Source organism: Pholis gunnellus (assembly GCF_910591455.1).
Source record: "Pholis gunnellus genome assembly, chromosome: 22".
Lineage (NCBI taxonomy): Eukaryota > Metazoa > Chordata > Actinopteri > Perciformes > Pholidae > Pholis > Pholis gunnellus.
The window spans coordinates 11,994,352-12,015,476 of NC_136549.1; the positions used below are offsets into that span (position 1 = coordinate 11,994,352).

The 21,125-nt window shown below is 42.8% G+C and overlaps 1 protein-coding gene across 1 annotated transcript in view; it reads right to left on the reverse strand.

Moving 5' to 3' along the window:
* The window catches only part of LOC306713863 (protein O-mannosyl-transferase TMTC2-like), a gene marked incomplete at both ends in the record, with an annotated part of 45,220 nt that overhangs the window by 20,065 nt on the left and 4,030 nt on the right, over window positions 1–21,125 (reverse strand). The window contains one exon of the mRNA XM_079183702.1: window positions 3,540–4,155. Within this exon, the coding sequence (XP_079039828.1) occupies window positions 3,540–4,155 (616 nt within the window). The remainder of the gene's footprint in view (window positions 1–3,539; window positions 4,156–21,125) is intronic.

Below are 21,125 nucleotides of genomic sequence, written 5' to 3' on the forward strand. Positions count from 1 at the left end.
TCACAGGTTGAAGCCTCGCGTGCTGTCCACCAAGACGGCTGATGAAAGCGGAGGGCGCCGGTGGTGTTAACGTGACATTTAAAGAGCTTCCTTGTTCGACTAATTTAGGGACATCACTGTGTTAAGGGGTTGCACGACAGCATGGGGATCCTTCATGATCTCGATGAAATGTCATACAGCTTTGTTGGTTTTGTTGTAATTACTAATTTGTGCTATTGAGGATAATTATCTTAAAATATCGTTCCAGGTTCAACAATACAACGGGTCTCATGCAAGAACCACTTGCACAAACAGATCAGTTCCATTTACACTTCAAAGTCTTGTGTCCGGCTCCACATATGCGTCACCAATGGCTAAGCTCACAAACCCGGTTTTGTCTTGGTGTCAGTGTTGGCAAGTTTTTGCATTTATAATTTGTGTACGATATGTTTGGGATAAGAAATAAGAGTCTTGACCATTCCCTACTTTTGGCATTCCAGTGTAACCACGAATGCAAGCTAAATAAAGAGCATGCAGCAGAACGTGCAACAGAGGGCATCATTTCACAGCTGAATGCTTTTGCTTCGAGATAATTGGGACAACATCCCTCAAACAGTCAGCTGGTTACGCTGAACTTAATTTTGCGAGCCTGCAGCGCTCATTGAGTCAAACGGGGAGGAGGAGTAGGCACCACTTTAAGAACACAATAAAATCCCTCTAATGCCCATGTGCCTCAAGTGAAATGAAAATCTAAAAAAGTGTGCCGTATGGAGGATTATTTGAGGAACTATGTTCCACACCTTTTGATTTAGTGCTTTCAACACAGGGTCTAATCACTGGCCTTTGTTATTCTGTCAAGTAAATGCTTGAAATCCTTGCTCAACATTAAAACAAACATCTTTCAACGAACTCAATCTTGCCTGCCAAAGTTTCCCAGTTTAGAGAGATGTGACCCTCCCTAATACCAACAAAAGCAAACTATTTCCCTGGACCTGTCTAAAGCCTGGAGCCTCATTCATCAACCTGTTTGTTTTAGCCGCTGACAAACTGAGTGGAAAAGAACAATGTTCTTTCTTATGATCCTGGCATGCGAGACTCATTCTGCCTTCTCGGTAGGCTGCAGTGCTAACGCCACACCTTTCTTTGTCTCCATCTAACACTCCCTCCGTTCTACCTCGTCTCATTTCAAATCTCATCTCAGTCCGATTAGGGAGTTAATAGGATGAGAAATGGAGTGCCGGCCAAAGCGAAGCGCATCTGTCTCCTGCTCTCCTCACTGCAGCTGATTTACATTTCCTTATTGTGTGAGGCAGCGGTCAGATAACGTGATGTTCCAATCTTTTGCTTCATTGTGGAAGAAATGGGACATATTTTTAATTTAAATAGAAGATAGCACGCGCTGCATTGTTCTCCAGCGAGAATGTTTTCAACCTCTCCGTCTACCATCAAATTCAATGGCTACTGACAGTGTGCCTCAGTGGCAGAGTGTGATACAGCAGACGCCATGGTCGTCCATTCCCAACGTGCTTTTAGGGCACAGTAGGTGACAAAGACCAAGACCAGATAAAGGACAGGAAGTGAGGGCATAATTTCCCTCTCCTCTTATTCTCTCTCCCTCTCCCTTTTGTGTTCCCATGCGTCCTTAGACGTCTGGCTCATAATCGAGGAAACGATTGCCCCCGTTGCTGGCCCCCGGCACATAACGAGCTCCCTGCCAAGATAGCTGTGACCAGGGCAATAGAGGAGGGCATTGCCAGAGTGATAAACGAGTCAGATGTGCTGGAGGCGGCGCTGGGGGATTGGCACCGGCACCTGACAGGCTGACACGGGGATGTCGGCCAGGCATATTGTGTCTGGACAGAGAGGCGGAGGCTGCTGATGATATCCCTGCTCTCCTGTGTGATAAACACACAGGGAAATGGGATTTTTCATAATGGCTTCTGACAAACACTGAGGGTGATGAAATCTTTTCGACCGTAATGCAACAGACTGGAAAAAAAGTGCTGGATGTCTCTCAGGTTGGGCTCTGTCTCTCTCTTTGTTTTACACAGGGCCAGACCAAACAAATGTAAATGCCCTATGATACGATACAATCCTGAAAAATACTGCATTTTAAGAGGGTTTGACATTTTAGTCAATTTGGATTATCTTCCATATTTCTTTGTTTTTTATCATTTTAAGTTGAGATGGTGTCCAAGAAATGGGCAATTAAACCCCACTGTCTCAACTGTGGGCCAGTCAGTACAACTCAATCACATCTGACATCTTGATCTTTAGTTGCACGGTTGAGAACTGGTGCTCCTCCTCTGGCCATTGACTTTGCCAGATTAAAAAACATTCAGGAGGAAAGAGATGGATTTTCTTTTGTACTCTACATACTCCCTCTTTCTGGCATTCAAGATCAAATATGCGTCTGCTTCATCATCTGCAAAGGAGTTAGATACTTTTATTGTGCTGCAAAAATACACATGATTGAGCAGCTCTGATAAATGACTGGGTACAATTTGGAAGACAGGTGTTGTTTTGGATGGTCTTGCACACGTGGTAGAACGTGTGTTCATTTAGAGGCTGGCTGTGTAAATAAGATTGTCACGCTAAAGTCTGTTCTGAGCTGTAGTTTGCATACACCAGAAAAGTTCCATAGGACATTTGTGATGAGCTATGCAAGGTTACATCACAAACCTCGCTATAAAAAAAGGTATTTATAGATTCTATATAAAAAGACTCCCATGCACACACACACACACACACACACACCATTGAGAGCCAGCCTGTCCTTGCTCAGTAAACCCAAGGGGACTTTTTATTACGCTAGTTATGCATTTTACGAGGGCCATCATGTTGGCTAAGGAGCGGTTTCTCTAATCAAATGTAGAGTGCCTATGAGAGGAAGCGTTTCCAGTCAACCACTGATCCCCATAACCAGATGAGTCACTGCGTCAAGGTTGTCCTCCTCAGACAACTTGAGTTTGAAGGGGAAGAAGAATAGTGTGTGTGTGTACATTGTTTGTGCAGCTTACTTGACAAGTGGAAAAAAAAACATTTGCCAGAGTAGGACGTGTTATTGTTTTTCTGCACATTCCTTTTGTCACCTTATACTGAACAAAAAAAAAACAACTCGTCCTGAAAATAGCTTTTCCTGTGCTACTGCTCTTTTTTTCCTTGAAACAAACATAATGAGGCTGAGACCCTCATCTAAATTCCGTTGCATTAATGTGCATCTATTTACTGCAGCAAGCTGAAGTTGGTGGCAGCGTTTGCGAGGAAGTGGAAGACTTCCCCTGTGCACATAGTTCCTTCCTGTTTAGCAGATGACAAATGACAATGGCTTACTTTTCATTCACCAACTGTGCGGTTCGCATCGGCAAACAGCTTTCCTAATTACACTGCTAATGAAACGCAAACAGCATGCACACACAAAACGTAATCCACCATACAGGAACCATAACAGCTGGCTGGATGAGGAATGCCTCTGGGGGAATGAAGAGGAAACCGGTGGAGACGGCAAGAGCCGGTGAACACGCCGGCCCCTGTGGCATGCGTGCCGTGCATTCATTTACCTTTCCTAGCAGGAGGAGAAGCGCCTGGCGCAACCGGAGTCTCTGGAACACGAAGAGGTCGTACACAACCGACACGGCCAGCACCGTCACCCCTTGCTCCTTCCACAGCATGCTGGCTGCCGCGCACCACAGGCTGCCCAGCATCCAGCCCCAGCACCAGCTGACTGAGCTGCCGCCACATCGCCCGGTCGAAAAAGTCCCACGTGGGTCCCTGCGAAGTCCACAGTGCCTCGCATAGCAGAGGAGAGACAGCAAAAAGAACAGCGCGGCGCCAACGTCCGCCCTCCCAACCACACCAGCGACCGCTTCAGTGTGAACCGGGTGAGAGGCAAAAAGTAGGCCGGCCAGCAGGCTCCACAGTCCTCCGCCGAGGAGCGGGCGACTGAAGGCCGTGAAGAGGGCGGTGACCAGCCCGTGCAGCACCACGTTCAGCAGGTGGTAGCCCCAGGGACGCAGGGCATGCAGGGTGTAGTTGAGGCGGAAGGAGAGGGTGCAGAGTGGACGGTAGGACTTGTGGCTGCCGCTGTGAGTGAGCAGGGTGCCCCAGAAGTCGTCAGACAGGATGTTGGTCCACGGAGTCTCAGGAAGAAGGTCCTGGTTGGTCTTAATGGCTCGGCTAAAGGAGCAGAAAAATAGAATCTTAACCATAAAATTCATGAAATAATATCTTCAATGTGATACATAATGAATGGCTACATTTCTTTATTTGTTTTATGTTGGATCGTTTTAAGAAGAGTAAAGCTGTGGGCCAAAAAAAAAAAACAATGAACTGAAAATTGCTTTGGGAAATTCTGATATAGATATCTATATATATATTTCTTTTTTAAACTAAGCATTTTAACATGTAAGTATGAAGAAATCATTTTTCCAAAGACTTTTTGTTGGACACACACAGTATGTACAGCATGACCTCATATGGAATAATATGTTTTCCACATTGCTGATGATCCTGTCATGATTGAATTTTAATAGACAAATACAAAGAGGACGCCAAATTCTCATGAATGACATTTTGAAATCCTACATCAGAATGTCCTGGTTCTCTCTGAGTGGCACCTTGAGGTGGTCTGCTATTAACCTGTCGTGAAATAATTTTGTAACTATGCACCGTTTCCTCTAAAATCGAATCTGAAATTAGACAAATTGTCCCACGAATGTGATTTGAAGTTAGCTCATGAATGCGATTTTGAAGGGCTTTAATTTTGAAATGCTACATCAGCATGTTCTGGTTTTGTCTGAGTGACACCTTGAGGTGGTCTGCTATTAACCTGTCATGAAATGATTTTGTAACTATGCACCATTTCCTCTCAAATCGAATCTGAAATTAGACACATTTGTAAAATAATTGTAAAATGTAATAAACAGGCCACAGAGTGTGATTAAATGCACAGGCGTGTGCATTGTTGCTCTCTCTCACACTCACAGCATGTACATATGTCACAGGTACCTCCGCACACTCACACACACACACACTCACACTCACTCAGGTAGTTTCACACCCCCGAGGCTGCTGTGGATTCTCATAATTAGGGGATCATTACTGGGGACACAAGCTCGTTCGTGTACACTCACAGGCTGCAACAAATGAGCTTCACCACATGGAGAGTGATGGATGGCAGCTACAACAACTCAGAGTTGGATGGGAGAATCCCCCACAAGATACAGTATTATAAATATACGAAAACAACGAATTGCATTTTTCTTTTGTCAGCTTAACGTCAGGAATCTTTCCATGTTCTGTCAGTGAACTGTCTACTGACGTTGAGTCACATGATTTCATCAGTTTCTAGCAGGGATCAGCCTTCTCGACATCTGATCTAATTTCTATATATTTGTATATCTTTATAAGTTCAAGTACTGGAGCAACAAAAAAGAAAGAAAAAGTTATTTCAAACCACCTTCCAATGAAAGGAAAAATGAATCACTATAAAAGCCAACAATAAAAGGTTTCGATCACACCTAATGGCAATCTTCTTTTCTCAGGGCTTGATTACCATCAGCGTTGTTTCTGTTCTCGTGCACGGCGCACCAGAGAGGGAAAAGACAGCGACACGGGGGCCAGCCGAGGACTTCCTTTGTCTAGAGATTGCAACTTAGTGCTGAGTGCATAAAGAAGAGGGAGGGAGAGATCGAGCTGCCAGCCTGCACCCAGCATGAGAGCAGCAAACGTAGAGAGGGAAAGACTGACACCGCGGAAAAAATAGAAATCAGACGAATCGGGTGTTAAAGCGAGAATTGCTCAATGTGTTAATCCGAATTTAAATGTAATTTACTTCAACAGCCCTGTCATCACATGAGCCGTAGTAAATTCCCTCATTTCCCAGGATTGTTCTTTGAAAGTGTGCTTCTCAGGCTCTGAGTTGCAACAAGCCAAAGGGGAACTCTCCCCCGTCTGATATTTCTAAGGAACCGATGCATGACATCATCCAGTTGTTTTTTCCTGTAATTTCCTGTAATTTCACAGTGAGCTATTATTCACAAAACGTTTTACAGTCCCAGTACAGTGCGGAGTATGATATGATGACGGGGGGACTCGGGATATAAGAGCAATAAACATATATTGAAATGTAAAGATTATCGTAACGTTTTATTAATGCCGTATTTACAATAATGTCCTGAGAGACTACAGCAATCTCACATTACAACACTGACTCAGACTTAAAAATGCACATTGAAAAATTTTGATTCATTACTGAAACAGAATAACCAGCATGTCCACCAAAATCTGCATTTGTGGCCATGTTTATCCCACTTTCCAGTGTCCCCCGAGGCAATAACGGCACACTATCAAATCCAAACATGGCTAGATTCACCCTCACCCGGCTCCCTCGCGTCCCCTGGTAGCCTATGCCTTGGATCTCAATGCTCTCTGGTGATAAATAATTTAAATATTCAAATCAGCGCCAACCACTCATCTCCCTCCCTGTTCGTGCCCGGCACTGGAGGATGAAAAGAAAGCATCGGCCATGAGGGGAATGGGTTGAAAGTACTGGTTGTTTGTGTGTGTGTGTGTGTGTGTGTGTGTGTTCCATTGTGGCTGTAAGGGCTGAAGAAATAAATGGCGACATGCATGGAGCCTGTCTTTGTGTTTGTGAGTGTGTGCACATGTGTGTGTCTGTGTGTGTGTGTGTGTGTGTGTGTGTGTGTGACAGTAGAGCCTGTGCTGACGACTTCATTGAGACCTGTCGCTGCAGCGGTGCAGATAAAGTGGTCTCCCGTAGTGATTGCTCTTACAGAGGGGGGTCTTTTGTATTCAGCGACCGTATGTGGGGCAGGCAGGCAGGCTGCGGGGCACTCTATTCACAATCCTCAAAGTACAGGACGGGTTAGGTCTTTTCAATTTTGCTTCTTTTATTTTTTTGTGGCGGGGGGGAGGTAAAATCGGTACGGATTTCCATCAGGGGCTGAAAAGAGAGATTTTTTTTAGGACCATTTGTAAGAGGGTGAGGTCTTCTTTCACCTGTCCGCTGCTTTTAGTGACGAGAAAATTGGCTGTCTTTCAGTGTTTGGCTATGTTTCTTTTCAATATGCAAATGAGGCACTCCACCACCTCCCCAACAGTGATCTCACCACCAGTGATTTGCTTTTTCAAGTGCTGTGGCTGCCTACAGGCACACACTAGGCCTCTTGTTGGAACCTACACTCCCTAAATATACATTGAGCGTTCAAAATATAAGGGACCGACTGACATTTTCTCCAACCTGATTAGATGAAGTGAAAGCCATTATTCATTATTATAATACTTCAGTCCCAAAGGAGATGTGGACAAAGGGAGGAAGAGATTTTTTTAAGGATAACTACATAATTTAGGGTGGATCAGAAATGATTGCATCTCCCAAAAATACAGCTAAGCTGGAGCAGAATCTACTGACAGATATTCCATGTCTTTGTGCCGCAGCTATAAAAAGATCTGTCGGGATAATATCTTAATTAAATATTTACAGTTTCTATGCTTAGCACAAGGGAATAAAGTGCAGAGATGTTCCACTATGCCCTCCTTGGTGTAAAATAATCATATCAATTATGGTATTATAAGTATTTTCACCAACATTAACTGTTGGTCAGATTATCAGAAGGTATATGTATAAGTGGCTACTTCTGGTAAAATAGGTGTCTTCAGAGTTTCCTTGCTGAAAATCTTCTTAATATTTAAAGGTGCACATTGTGGAGTTTTCTTGCACACAAAGTAATGTAAAGTAAAAAACGAGCTCCTTGTGGTGAAAAACGCCCCATGGCACTTTTTTTTAATTAAACAAGAGTACAGTCACAGAGCTACGTCGATATGACCACATACAGGCAGAACTATTTAAGCATACAGCAATGTAAGCTATTCTAAACAACTACTCCCAAATATCAATATTTATTATGGAAATTCAATTAGACTGCATCCTATAAAAATAGTTGTTTTTGTAATTGCATCTGTGTTAAGTTCAGTGTACAGATTTCTGATAAGTGTATATGCACAAACACACACGGCTCTACACTAAAGTACATTACTCTCTGTGGTCAGCCTCAACAAACCCATCTCTAGTTTAAATAGTTTTCTGCACCAATAGGACAGCAATACTAACTGCATCGCAAAACACTGCACTTGAGTCTGTTTTAAATATTTGGGCTCTGGTCCAGCCTGTCTGTCTGCATGCATGTGCACCGGCCTAATAAACATCTGCAGTATAAACTGCCATCGCTTAACGTAATCAGGACTGGCTGAATTACAACCTTTACTAGCCGAGTGCATCCTCCGGCTCCCCGACAGCAGTAATGAGATGGATTAGCCAATCATCCTAAAAACAGCGCTACTAATGGATACTGAGCTGGACATTATTTCAAGGATATCATCACCTCTTTGTTGGTTTTTTTCCCCCCCTGTTGACATTGCTTCTTTCTTTCTAGCCACCAACTTCCCCGCCTCCATCCATTCTTTTATCTTAATTTCTAATATGAAGTTAATATCATTTCATCAATCCATTTTCCCTCCTTAATTTATGACCGTTACTTTTTTCCTTTCTGCTCCTTTTATCCTTTTAATCTCTACTCTCCCTTAAGGATGTAACTCATGTGGTCTGCTGTGGTACCAATGTTCCTTTCAGGGCCCCTTGTCTGTCTAAAGATCTATTAAATGTCCACCTCGTTACTGACCAAGAGCGCTAATGAAGCACACAGAGCGGCAGACAGTCGTATTCACACAATGCTAATCTTGGGCTGGCGCGCCGCTGAAGTAAACACTTCACTGATGCTGCTGGCTTTGTGTACGGGAACACACATGATTAGGACTCCGTGAGGAGAGAAGTCCTCCGTGCCGAAGGGACAACAAATCCATATCACAGCAGCACCGAGGAAAACGTGTTGAGCCACTAAAGAGCGCCATGATTACAGAGCTGCCACCTTTTTTATAAACAATTGAAATCTGCCGGGATCACCATGAATTTACATCCATTTTGTTCCGAAATGGTAAAGAGTCACAGAAGACTTCTCAGACACAGAGTTAAAGGGCCATAGAACTGCAACATCCCCATTTCGATTCCAGTAGGGAACCCTTTCATGTTTCCTTTACTGTCACTACTGCAAAAATAATAGACAACAAATCAAGTCAATTTACATTCTCTAGTTTCAGCTTCTCTAACGTGAGGATTTGCTGGTTTTCTGTGTTTCATATTATTGCAAACAGAATGTTTTTAGATTTTTAGATGTTTTACTGTTGGTCAGACAAAAGAAGACGACTGTCGACTTCCCTCTGGGCTTTGGAAAGAAATGTTTTCTCATATTCTCTAGACCCAAAAAGATAATACAGACCAATACAACAAAAAATGTAAGTCATTTAAAACCAATAGACTCCCTGTTCTTCCTAGTTCATCCCTGCTAATCTATAAACAAGTATAAATTATGCTTCCATGACTTGTCCTGATTAAGTCAGGAACAAATGGTTTACCGACATCGATCGTAGACGGCACGTTTTTCGAAGTTCTCAAAACAATTTGCATTGGAAGAGGAGTCTCTCATCGCATCCATTACCAATTATTGATTTCGACCGTCGTCATTTTCGATTCTGTCTTCCCAGCACGAGCAGGGAGATGATGGGCAGTGTATTAAAGATGGATGGAGAGAGTGTATGTGTGGGTGGGTTGCAGGGTCCAGATCACCTCTGTGTTAATCCAAACCTAACCGGATTAGAAAGCGATCATGGAGTTTCCGAGACATGCACGGGGGTCAGGGGTCAAAGAGTAATCTGATTTCAAAGGTTGTGTGTATGTGCACTCCAGGTGCTCATAGATTGACACGATATGTAATCTATACGAAGCGGTGTTCTAAATCCATGTGGTGCCGGAGTTGGAAGCCAAACACAGGGTCGTGGCTTTGTTCCCAGCCAACGCCACAGCTGGTTGAGGATTAAAAAAATCCCATAAATTTCCGCTCAATGGTCACTGCAGCGGGGAGCGTATTGTACTGCACCACATGAGGCAAGTGAACACGTGGGGGATCCATCCTTGAAGTATCTACCCATCCATCACGGCGCGAGGTGGAACGATCATGCGTAAAGCCGTTACGCCCGCCGGCTGGGCCTGAGCGATTCCTTCATTGGCTAATAATCAGCTTCTATAATCCTGCCAGTACGTGGCCACAGCATGATGGCAGGGGTGATGAAGATGAAAGAGTATAGATGAGCTCTGGCTTTCTGATTTGATGTCCTCATCAATATTCCTCCGACCTTAATAGAGATACCGTTCCTGTTTAAATGTCCTTCTCCTCACTAAATGGTTACGCTGCAGAGACGATACGCAGGGATGTTAATACAATATTTCCTCTTTTCAAGCAGCTCTTTGTTTCTGTTTAGTTTGTATATCTGTCAGCTGAAAGGGCCAGGAAGTGAGCATTAAGGGTGCGTTCAAACCACTGGCAGAACAATACCCCCCCCCCCTCACCAGAAGTAGCACCGCAGCTTTCCCACACTCAGTCCCACGCCATACTGGCACGAATATGGGAGGAGAGGGAAAAATGCATAAATGTCCAGATAGCATTCATAAAACTCTGTCATACTGCCAGTGGCCTAGTTGTGAAAGATTTATCCTCAACCACGCAGAGTTTCTTCCTTTTGCCGGTGCCTAAGGCGAAATTTGACAGATTTTATGCCCTGCTCAGATGCAATTTCTTTCCGTCACTTGACTTGTGTGAACAGTGATGAACTGCTGCTGGATAGTGTTCAACACAGCTGGGCACTGATGATGTGGAGGAAAAAAAGGACAAATCTGGCAAGATTTTCATCTCTTTCATATAAATATATGTATTACTGAAAATAAACCTGAGACACAGAGGATGCAACTCACTTTGTATTCAAGGCAGTAACCTACATTTTATCTCTCCTGCTCAGTTCACTGGATCCATCTTTTCATTGATTAAAAATAGCCCCATCCTGCAGCTCCCAGCGTCTTTCCCAAGGGTGCAGAATAACCAACCAGAAGTTAAATGACTTATTTTAACTCTCCATGCAGAAAGTAGATTGAAAGCACAGCCAACTACACAACGCCGTCTATTTTAGATGTTGTATTCCTTTCTTTCTAAAACGGCAAAGCTTAATATTTGCTAAAATATTTTCTTTTTTGTTCACAGACCCAAATACAATGCTTCTACTCGATAACAGACCGAGGATAATTACAAACAAGTTTCACTCACATCAATATTTTCCAAATAAGGAAAAGAACACACTTAGTTTCTCCTCATTACTGAAGTCCAGCTGTTTCAGCGTCATCATCAAGCTGAGCCCAAAAGTCAACTGATACCTGATATGACGATAAAGTCTCTTCAACATCCTCAGTCTCTCCGAGCAGCCAATCAGGAGAAACAGGATTCCTTGCGGCGGCTTCAAAGAGGCCTGAAACAGTCTGAGCTAAGCATCAGGAAGTTGGCTGTCTCTCTTCTGTCAAGCCAAGGACTCGCTTTCATGTCTACTGTGAAGCTGGTTTCCTGATTAGAAGAACAACTAACTCCAAATATAGGCCAGGGTCAACTCATTGTAAAATAGACCATTACTGGAAACATTCTGATTGATAAATACATCATATTAATGTCCTTTTTTTTATGTTTCATAAGTGAGTATCAAACATTGTCTCACCCACCATCTCTGTTTTCGGGATATTAGTTTGAAAAGCATCGGCTGGGAGCCAGTTGTTAAATGGAGAGTGGTGACGCACAGTGCTGAATTTGTAATGATTGTTGACCCACATCTCTGAACTTCCCTATAAATAGATAAGATATTGTAGATCTAGAAATTAGGCATGGTTCAACTTCCGTGAGCACTCGAAATTGGAAACGATTGCCAGAACGGCCGCCGTGTTTTTGTTCCAGTTTTAAAATCTAAAGCAGGAAACCCAAAGACAGCGCAGACATTTTTGCCTGTTCATCATTTCAGGTCCAAACTTCCAGTGATTCAAAGTTACGAACCCAATCATCGAGAGTGCAACTCTTTCATCTATTCTTCAGCAGATTGATCCCAGAGTCTTTATCTCCATCTAAGTGAGTGATTGATCGCTTCCCCATTAGCTGGTTGCACAAAATAGAGGCGATCTAACAACAATGCCACCGCTGCCACCTCAGCGAAAAAAAGGAGGCAGAGCCCACCGCAGCGTCCCCTGAGTGATGGTGTCAATAAAAGGCAGTGATGAATCCTCCGCCCGCAGCAGGGGGAAGGCTATGGGAAATCAATGGCTAATAAAACTAATGCTCTCTCCCCAGGGCATAAATACATCAGATGCAGTGAAAGGAAAGGCCGGGTTGGGAATCGAGGGGTCAATTCTCGGGCCTCAAAAAAGCCGCGTAATTAATCAAGTATTTACATGATGAACACGAAAACTTAATGCACAAATGCAGATGCACAAGAAGTCTTTGTAAAAGCAGACCTGCCTGCCACTAGAGTATTTGTACCATTTTTAAAAAAAGCAATATGTGTGAATGTAATTTAATTGAAAAACACTTGAGAGGGAGGTCTGGGGAGTGTAAAGCTCACTTCAGTTCAAAAGCAAATTACAGGTTCACACCTCCGTGAACACCCCGAAGACCACCAGGAGAGTCTTTGGAATAAAGGTTCCAATACAGTTTTGGTTCTCCCTTACACATTAAAATAGGCGCTCTTAATGAGAAATTCATAGGTATTTTAAAAAAACGCCTCACCCAATAAATGTGCCATATGCCTACAGTGTGGCACTGTGCCCAACAGCATTCACAGTGAGAAGCACATTTAAATGAGCCAATATCCAGGAGCACTGGATGCTGAGTTTTAAAGTGTTTGTAAATTCCTTGGCTCCCCAAACACATCCAGCTCTTATCAGTGAAACAGCGGCCAACTTTAACACCCTCCATCCATCCCACCGGAGAGCTCCAACCAGAAAACAAATGAGCAGCCAATCAGTCTGTCCAAATTCTGCATCCAGTATGGCCCCGACAGTTGTTTACAGTGTCTGACTGTGGACGGGTAATTAGGGTGGCCTCCCTGAGTCGCCTGCATCCACAGTGATAAATGTGACGCCTGATTAAAAAACGGATCGAGTGCTGTTCTCTGACTGCGCCAAACAATACATAAATCACAGCTGTGTGCAGGCTGACGATATGATTCAAAATGCCAGACAGATGTCGCCGCCGCAGATACATCGTTGTTGCGTCGGCGAGAATTTATGCAAATGTATGCTGTTTTGCTGGCGTCTTAATTTGCTGCTTTTCACTATAAACTATAAAATGCAGAAATGCTCAACAGGGCTGTGACTTTCCGTGCAAAATTACAACAAACGTTTGAACGAGGGGAAAAATAGATATTCATTCTGCAATTAACTGTTTGATTCCTCTCTGAATAAGGGACACTCAATAGTTTAGAATAAATGGAATCGGTGATATTTTTGGCATTTACAAAATGGGATTGTTAAAATAAATGATTGCGCATGCAGGAATTCTTTAATACTATATAACCTCTTACGTGGCTGTGTCAGAAATCTCTCCCTTGTTCACTGATTCACTGCTCTCTACATAATGGAAACTCAATAGTGAGACTTGCGTCACATCATTTTGATGAGGTGTCAAGCAAGTGATATGAAAAGTTACAACTGGAATTGTAATTGTAATGGGCTCTATAAAATGTCGTGGATAGAACATTTTTTGTTCCAGAAAAGAAGTTTCGAGAGCACAATACTACATATTTCTCACACTCAGAAATCCTACACTTGTATAAATAGATGACAGAAACGTATGGTACAAAGTCACAGCCATAGATTAAGATAAGGCGACATGCATTTGAATTTATTCAATCTGTTACTTCTAATTCATTAAAATGAGCCATCTTCCTGTCAAAGTATTCTCCAGAGGTCACTATTACACCTCCAGTGGCATGACTACTTTACAATCACCAGCATGTGATCATGTGTGTATTTCAGCACCGGGTACAACCCCTATTCCCTTCTCCCACACCTCCTTAATGCATCTTACCTTCTGCTTCTACAATCAATTCCACTGGCCTAGTTCCAGCAAAGCTGCGGGTGTTGGCACAGTGACCTATAAAAACGCGCACCTCCAGCCACCTACGCTCAACAGTATGGAAGCCCCGCTACCTCACTTGAATTAAAATGGGGGACTTGGAACACCGAGGACTAATACGTTGACTGGCATTGATTTTTTTTTCTCTACAGGGAATAGATGCATGTTGATGGGTCCTTAAAGAGTCCCTGCTCAGAAAAGGCTGCTAATGATCTCGGGTCACTTTTCACCTTACTCCAGCTGTATAATTTGCATGAACACATATTCCAATTTACTCACACACTCGCAGAGCACCAGGTGTGGACACGCTGCATCAACAATACCCACCAGTACCCTAACCAGAGGGTTGCAGGCACACTATTTACTGGAATCAACCGCATGGCAGACTTTGGCAAAGTCTGGGTCTACTGTCCCTTGCCAAGGAAAGAGGTTCCTTTTCTCCATTCTGAACCAAAAAAATCTGTGCACCAAATCCTGAAAACGTGGAACTTGAAGTATTGAACTTGTGTGTACCCCTGACTCTTTTTCTGCAGTAAAATAACACACCGGACTAAAGAGTTAACTGAGGAGTACTTTTACTGAAGGATAATCAAACGTGGATATGAAGAGTCCATATTTCACGTCTGTTCTGTGGAGACCAAACTTCTGTTTAAAGTTCTGCGTTCCTTTGAGAAACTGGATCAGTTTTGATCTGCGGCGGAGATTATAATGGAGGACAACTTTAATTGCTGATGACAAATCACGGAGCCAGTGGAGGATCTGAGTGTTGAGGCGCTGCCAAGGAGGGAGCAGCTGGAGAAACAATGCAGCATTCTGTTTCTGCTCAAAAGCCTTCTGTCTCTGATAAGGAAAAAAAAAAAATGTAATCCTCCACCAGAATTGGTTTGTAATCTGATCACATTTTTTTTTTCTTTTTTAAAATGCGTCAATTTTGAGAATGTAGAGGATTTGTGTATTTATGTTGAACGTAAAGAATGGGTATGAGTGCCGAAAACAGCGTCGCACTCAGGAGCAGCGAGGCTTCTTTGTGCTTTAACACTTTTCAGTGGTCAGATTCACATGCAGCGTTTGTAATGGCCAAGTATGCTGCACTAACGGGCCGTACAGCACTGTATCCAATCCGGAATAGGCCCTCCTTTCTTCTGCCGTGACCAGTTGTCACATTCCAGCATTAGCCAGAGAGAAACTGTAGCTATAGAGGGGTACCACAGGGGCCAACCCAAACCAAATCTGTCTTCTTTTCAAGGATCTGTGCTAATTATCTCAGATCTTTTCACATTCTGATCTGTGATCTGTTGAACACGGCTGGTACAACGAAACCATTTGCCTGAACTCGACTCTCTCATTGGAACCAATGAAGTCAAACCCCATCCATTTGACCCTTAACTTAGGACAAAGCAAAAGTGTTTCGAAGGTACTCTAAGTCGAGCCACGTTTCCACTCAGCTCTGAAACACCTTAGCAACACAATAATTCTACCAATGGTCCAAAGGCCGGCGCAAATGATGACAGAGTATGAATTATGAGACAAACAGAATCCAGTGCAATAACTAAATATGTCAGATGCAATTACCTGTAGGAGGTATAATATATTCCAAGTTTGTCAGACTATCAGCAGGGGTTCCAAAATATATGGCCATGTTTAAAATGTTGCAGGAAACTCCATTATGAAACCATAAAACGCATCATGTAACATCATAAAAGTACTATATTCCCCTCTGAGATGGACAGGAGGGACAAGCAGACATGATGTCATCCTACGACATCATGACATTTGTATTGCAGGGATTGTAGCCAAGCCTTTTGTTATTCAACATATAATTCACAGCTATAGAGAGCAGTGATGAAAGGAACACTTCCACGACATTTCCACAGTTTACAAAGTACTGAAATGAGGCTATGCTTAAAGAAAAAAGTTCGCTTAGCTTAGCATTGACTGGAAACAGTGGGACATGGCTAGCCCAGATCTGTCGGAAGGTTACAACTCAGATATATCATGTTAATTAGAGTGTTTCGGATGTGCAGGTAGATTCTGTTACCTTTAGCGGTTTCTCTTTGTTTCCAGTCTTTGTGCTAAGCTAAGTTAGCCAGTTACTGGCGGTGGCTTAAAAAATGTGAGAGTGGTGTCAATCTACTCATCTAACTCTCGGGAAAAAACAGAATAAGAGTATTTCCGAAAATGTCAAACTTTTGCTATAACTGTAAAACAAGAACAGATGAGGCCATCTCTCAAGTAAATAAAAGATAGCATGCATTTCCATGTCTTTGTGAGTAAGGGACCAGGATAGGTCATTCCACTTTACAGACAGACATCTATCCTGTCTGCAACAGGGATGTCACATGGTTTGTTTCTTGTGCTGATAACGATAACGGTGAGTAGATGCTGCCGGTCAATGCAGAAAAAAAACAGGGAGGCCACAGAGTGTAGATTAAATTGCCGTTGTCAGCCGTCTTGGTAATGGATTGACTGGATGTGGTATCACGGTAATGAGCGAGCCTTGGGGGGAAAATGTCTGTGTGGATTTTTTTGATGAAATGCACCCAGCGAGGTGGATGAGCCGGCACCGTCGCACTCAGTGGTGACCTTTAATCTGTCTGCTCGCCATGTCTACAGAGTAGAGACACCAATCTACAACAGGACAGTGCCTTTGGATGATACCTTAGGATACTGAACTTCTTTAAGATGGGGGTCAACCAATCAAAGCATTGACTGCCCAAGCTCTCTGTTGCGTGTTCCTAATCAAAATGAAAGTAAAAAATACACCACAGAGCTCATATAAACCAGCCATGTTCTTATCAAAAGCAAAACATGCATAATTCAGTGACCTTCAGTACAGTCCACCAGATTAAAAGATGAAAATGATAAATTGAAAGGGTCAATTCTGAAGTGATGTGGTAGCCAAAATACATAAATATTTCTCATCTCAGCTCATCTTGAAACCATTAGAACCATATAGCCTGTCCCATAGCCATTGATCTATGAATATCAGAATGATGGTGAAAAACAAATTACATTCATAATACGGTGGCTGGTTTATCTCGGGCTGACTGAGGCAGGAAAACAGCCATTATCAAATGTAGATTTCTCCCATTTATCAAGGTTGACTTCCACTGTGGGTTGCTTACAGTCAGGACCGTCATGTTTACTTAAACAGCAATTTACCTTATCTCCAGAAAGCCCAGAGTACCTGAAAAATCAGCTACTGAGACCAACTGTGCAGAAATGAGGAGTTCAATTCCCCTCCGTGAGATGTGTGAGCAGACTATTGAGCAATGCTTAAATGGGCAGGCCAGCAGAATGGGAAGATTGGCTTAAATGTTTCCTGTCCCTGCCTAGATAATGAAGGAGGATACTTAAATTGAAGGATGCCGTGCTTTATGGTTCTAAACACAGAATAATTGGCTGGCGACAGAGCCAAACCTGAGTGGACTGGTGTGTTTCCATCGGGATGGGAATGGTGTACCACAAAACCAAAAGGCCATATGGTGAAGCAGGAAGCTTCAATTCCCACTGTGAACAGCTTAGCATCAAGCCATGCTGATTTCCTGTTTTCGAACAAACCATTATTTCAACCACAGTCCCCATTTCCTTCTATTTCCAACTATCTATAATCACTTTCATCTCCTTTCATATACAACTTGTATCATTGCTCTTCTAAATAGCCCTCTATTGTAACACAATAAGAGAACCTCTTAACAGCAGAGCTGCATTGAGACCTCCATACTTCCTCTGTCTTTCTGAGACATTTTATACGTATATATAAAGGAAAATGCTATCCTAAATTTAGAGATAACTTACACCATACCCATCTAAAATCCCTCACAACACGTTTGTGACCTCCTACAGGTTTCTATTTTGGCAAATGTCTTCAGAAAGTCTCTGAAGTCATGCTACAAAGACATCGAAAGGCAAACAAATACCAACTGTAGGACACTTGGGCGACAGAGCTTCCAGTATAATCACTTCACTCTTCCTACATCTCAATACCAAACACTATAACTGTGCCCTTGAGTAAAGGAAGCAGGGCTGTTATCTGATCTCTCCTGCATCTTAAATCCCTTAAGCCCTCACACCAACTCTTTTCCTCCCCCCCTCTCAAGTTTTTTATGAGGTGAGAAGCACAAGCCGATTTTCCCCCACACACCGTTGGCACTGATCTGGCCCAGGAAGCCTTATGCATATTAGTATATTTTACAAGAGTTAGCTGGAGTAGCCATGCGTGGAAATGGATAGAGCGTGTGCAGTGCTCAGCTAGGGTTCAGTGCCAAGGTTGCCAAGCTAATGAATCTCTATTAGTTTTGTGAAGCTACTCGTACTTATATTACAATCAATGCAAAGCACAGTGGTCAGTATACCATGCTGAGACTAATGGGAGTTTCATCATTGCTTGCATGGTACGATTTCTACCTCATCATAAGTATTGGTCAAACAAAATGTGTTGTTTCTTACTTTATATCGGGTATCTACTTTTGAGTATGGTAAGCCTCAGCCAGGTTAAAGAACTTAGAACTTAGAACTTAGTTAGATGTTAAGATGGATATCACTGACATATCTGCAAGGTACAAAATAAAGCGGAGAAACAACTAGCTTAGCTTATTTTGTAATGGGGAAAAAGGGTTTCAATTTAGTTGCAATAAACTAAAATGACATTTGGTTTTGACAGTCATCAGTTATAAGTCATTGCGTGTCGAGCTGAGCTTACTGAACTCAGTCTCTCAACTACAAACTACACTACTATACCAACTTTTTGTTGTTGGAATCCAAAAAGTAGCCCGCCCAATTAAATCAAAACTAACCCAACTGGGCAGAAAACCACCCAATCTGGCAGCACTGGCTCCGTCACCCTGATCATTGACACCATTAACTGCTGACAGCTTCACCATCACCAGGGAAAGAAAAACACAAACCGCTCCACATGCACAAACAGACCTCTTCAGATTCTGAGGAACTGGCTGATGAAAGGTCGACCTCACTTCCAGAGAGCTTTTCACAGTCAGAGCTGATACTATAGCTGTAGTGAAATATGAGCACATCGTCAAATGCTGCGGAAAAAACCCACCTTTGATTTTCTGTTCTGACAGCTGTTCTGGGCTACAGACAAAAAAAACTCCACAGTCACTGAAAGACGATACTCAATGGCTATTGATTACAAAAGGTAGCAAGGCTAACTGCTTGCGATTTCGTGTGATCCCCAGCTTGGGTTTGGTTTTGAATTACGCCACAACTGCTGTAAGTTGCTTTAGAAGTCCACCTTGTAGTTTAAGAGAGAAAGTGGACGATAACCTCTAAGTGTAATCGAACGCCACTAAAAGAAGCTTTGCTTACAAAGTGAGTTTAGTGCACTGAGTTGTAATTCAAGCCCAGGCTGCTGAGCAGTTATGAAGGCTCTCAATTAGCATGCAGTTGGCCAGATAAGAAACTTGTGAGATTATGTTTTCACCCCTTTATCTATGCTTTGTGGTTGCCACATGACAAATCTACGGCTTTGACATATATCTTGCAGGGTGCTCGCCCTGTTGTCCATGGATATCAGTGTTTTGGGATCCACATATGGTGTGTACAGGGAGGGTCGTGGGGCTGAGGTTTGGTGGTCGTGTGTTGGCAGATAGGAAGGTCGACTGCGGCCTGCGAAGCATACGGGGCAGCCAAGGGTTAGCAACAGCCTCCACCAGCATCGTGCAACCTAAAAATAAATCCCTTCTCCAAATCTTAGTAGTGGTTCAAGAGGCAAGGGTGGTCTCAAGTATTACAATTATTAAAACTAGCTATACAAAACAATTAAACTAATGTTAATAGCAAATACTCAATTACTCAGTGTAACCTTGGGTTGCAGCTACTTCAAACTCTGACCCTTAGCAGGCTAGTACTGGGATGAGCAGACTGTTTCCAAAATGTAAGTAGTTTAGTTTGACAATACCTTTTCATGAATGTTTCTGATCAAAATAAATCTGCCTTATGTGTGCCTCAATACCCTTTTATTACGAAAGACAAGCTCTTCTGTTTGCCAGAAGAATGTTTTTCTGCCCCTTTAAGGATTGTAAAAGCTGGAGCACATCCCAGCGCAAGAAGATAGGCTTTGCTATTTCATCCTCTTGTCTTCAGCACATGTCCTGCCATTTCTTTGCTTTAACGTTGAACCATTATAAACCCAAAGAGAAATTATAATTCACCCCGTTCAACATAACTGGGTTCGATCCTTCAAATGTGGCTTTAAAGTAGTTTCAAACCCACAACATCTGCAGAGTTGACCACTAAGTTCTTCCGTGACATAAATCTGCTTGTAATCAGAAAGAGACTCTTTGCTCCCACCTTCCTATTGTTTGAGTAAATGCTCGATCCCTCCTACACCAGTTCTCAGGAGGCTACAGACTCATGGTCAATGAGTAAAAACATGTTAATGCTCAAATACATTGGGATTTTTTTTTAACACCAAACCACATTTTTCATGAGGTTTGCCTGTTTCTCCTCAAAAACACATAATTCTTTTTGTGAGCAAATCTGGTTAAAAGCCTCAAAACCACCTCAAATTACCCTTCACAAACACTTATTTCATTACTCATTATATTGTTCATTTCGATTCTCTCCTCCTCTTTAGGCGGTGTTACTTATCTCTAAAACGCTGACAGTGAAAATTCCCCCTGACAGAAACAAGCCTTTTCACCTCAACCGCATTACTTCCTGCACACTGTCAACGAAAGACATTTCTCCCGCTCATTTCATTAGCCTACTGCTTCCCTCAATATTTATCTGCTCCGAGCACACACTGTAACTTAAACAGCCTCAACACAAACGAGGGCACGTGTTTTAGATAATTATTCCACGAGAGGCATAAAGATTTCTGGCAACATTAACGACAGCGAGTGGGCCGAAACCCCATCACAGCGAGCCTTGGGAGTGCCAACCCATAAGAGATAACAATTACGAACAGTTAAGGAAAACAGAGATGATTCAGGTCCTTTCGATGGAACATAATCAAAAACCTGCATGAAACGCACCAACTGTTTGATGAGCCAACAAAGATAAACTTACAACCCTATTACGACACAGAAAAACCAGAAAAAAAAAGTAATGTAG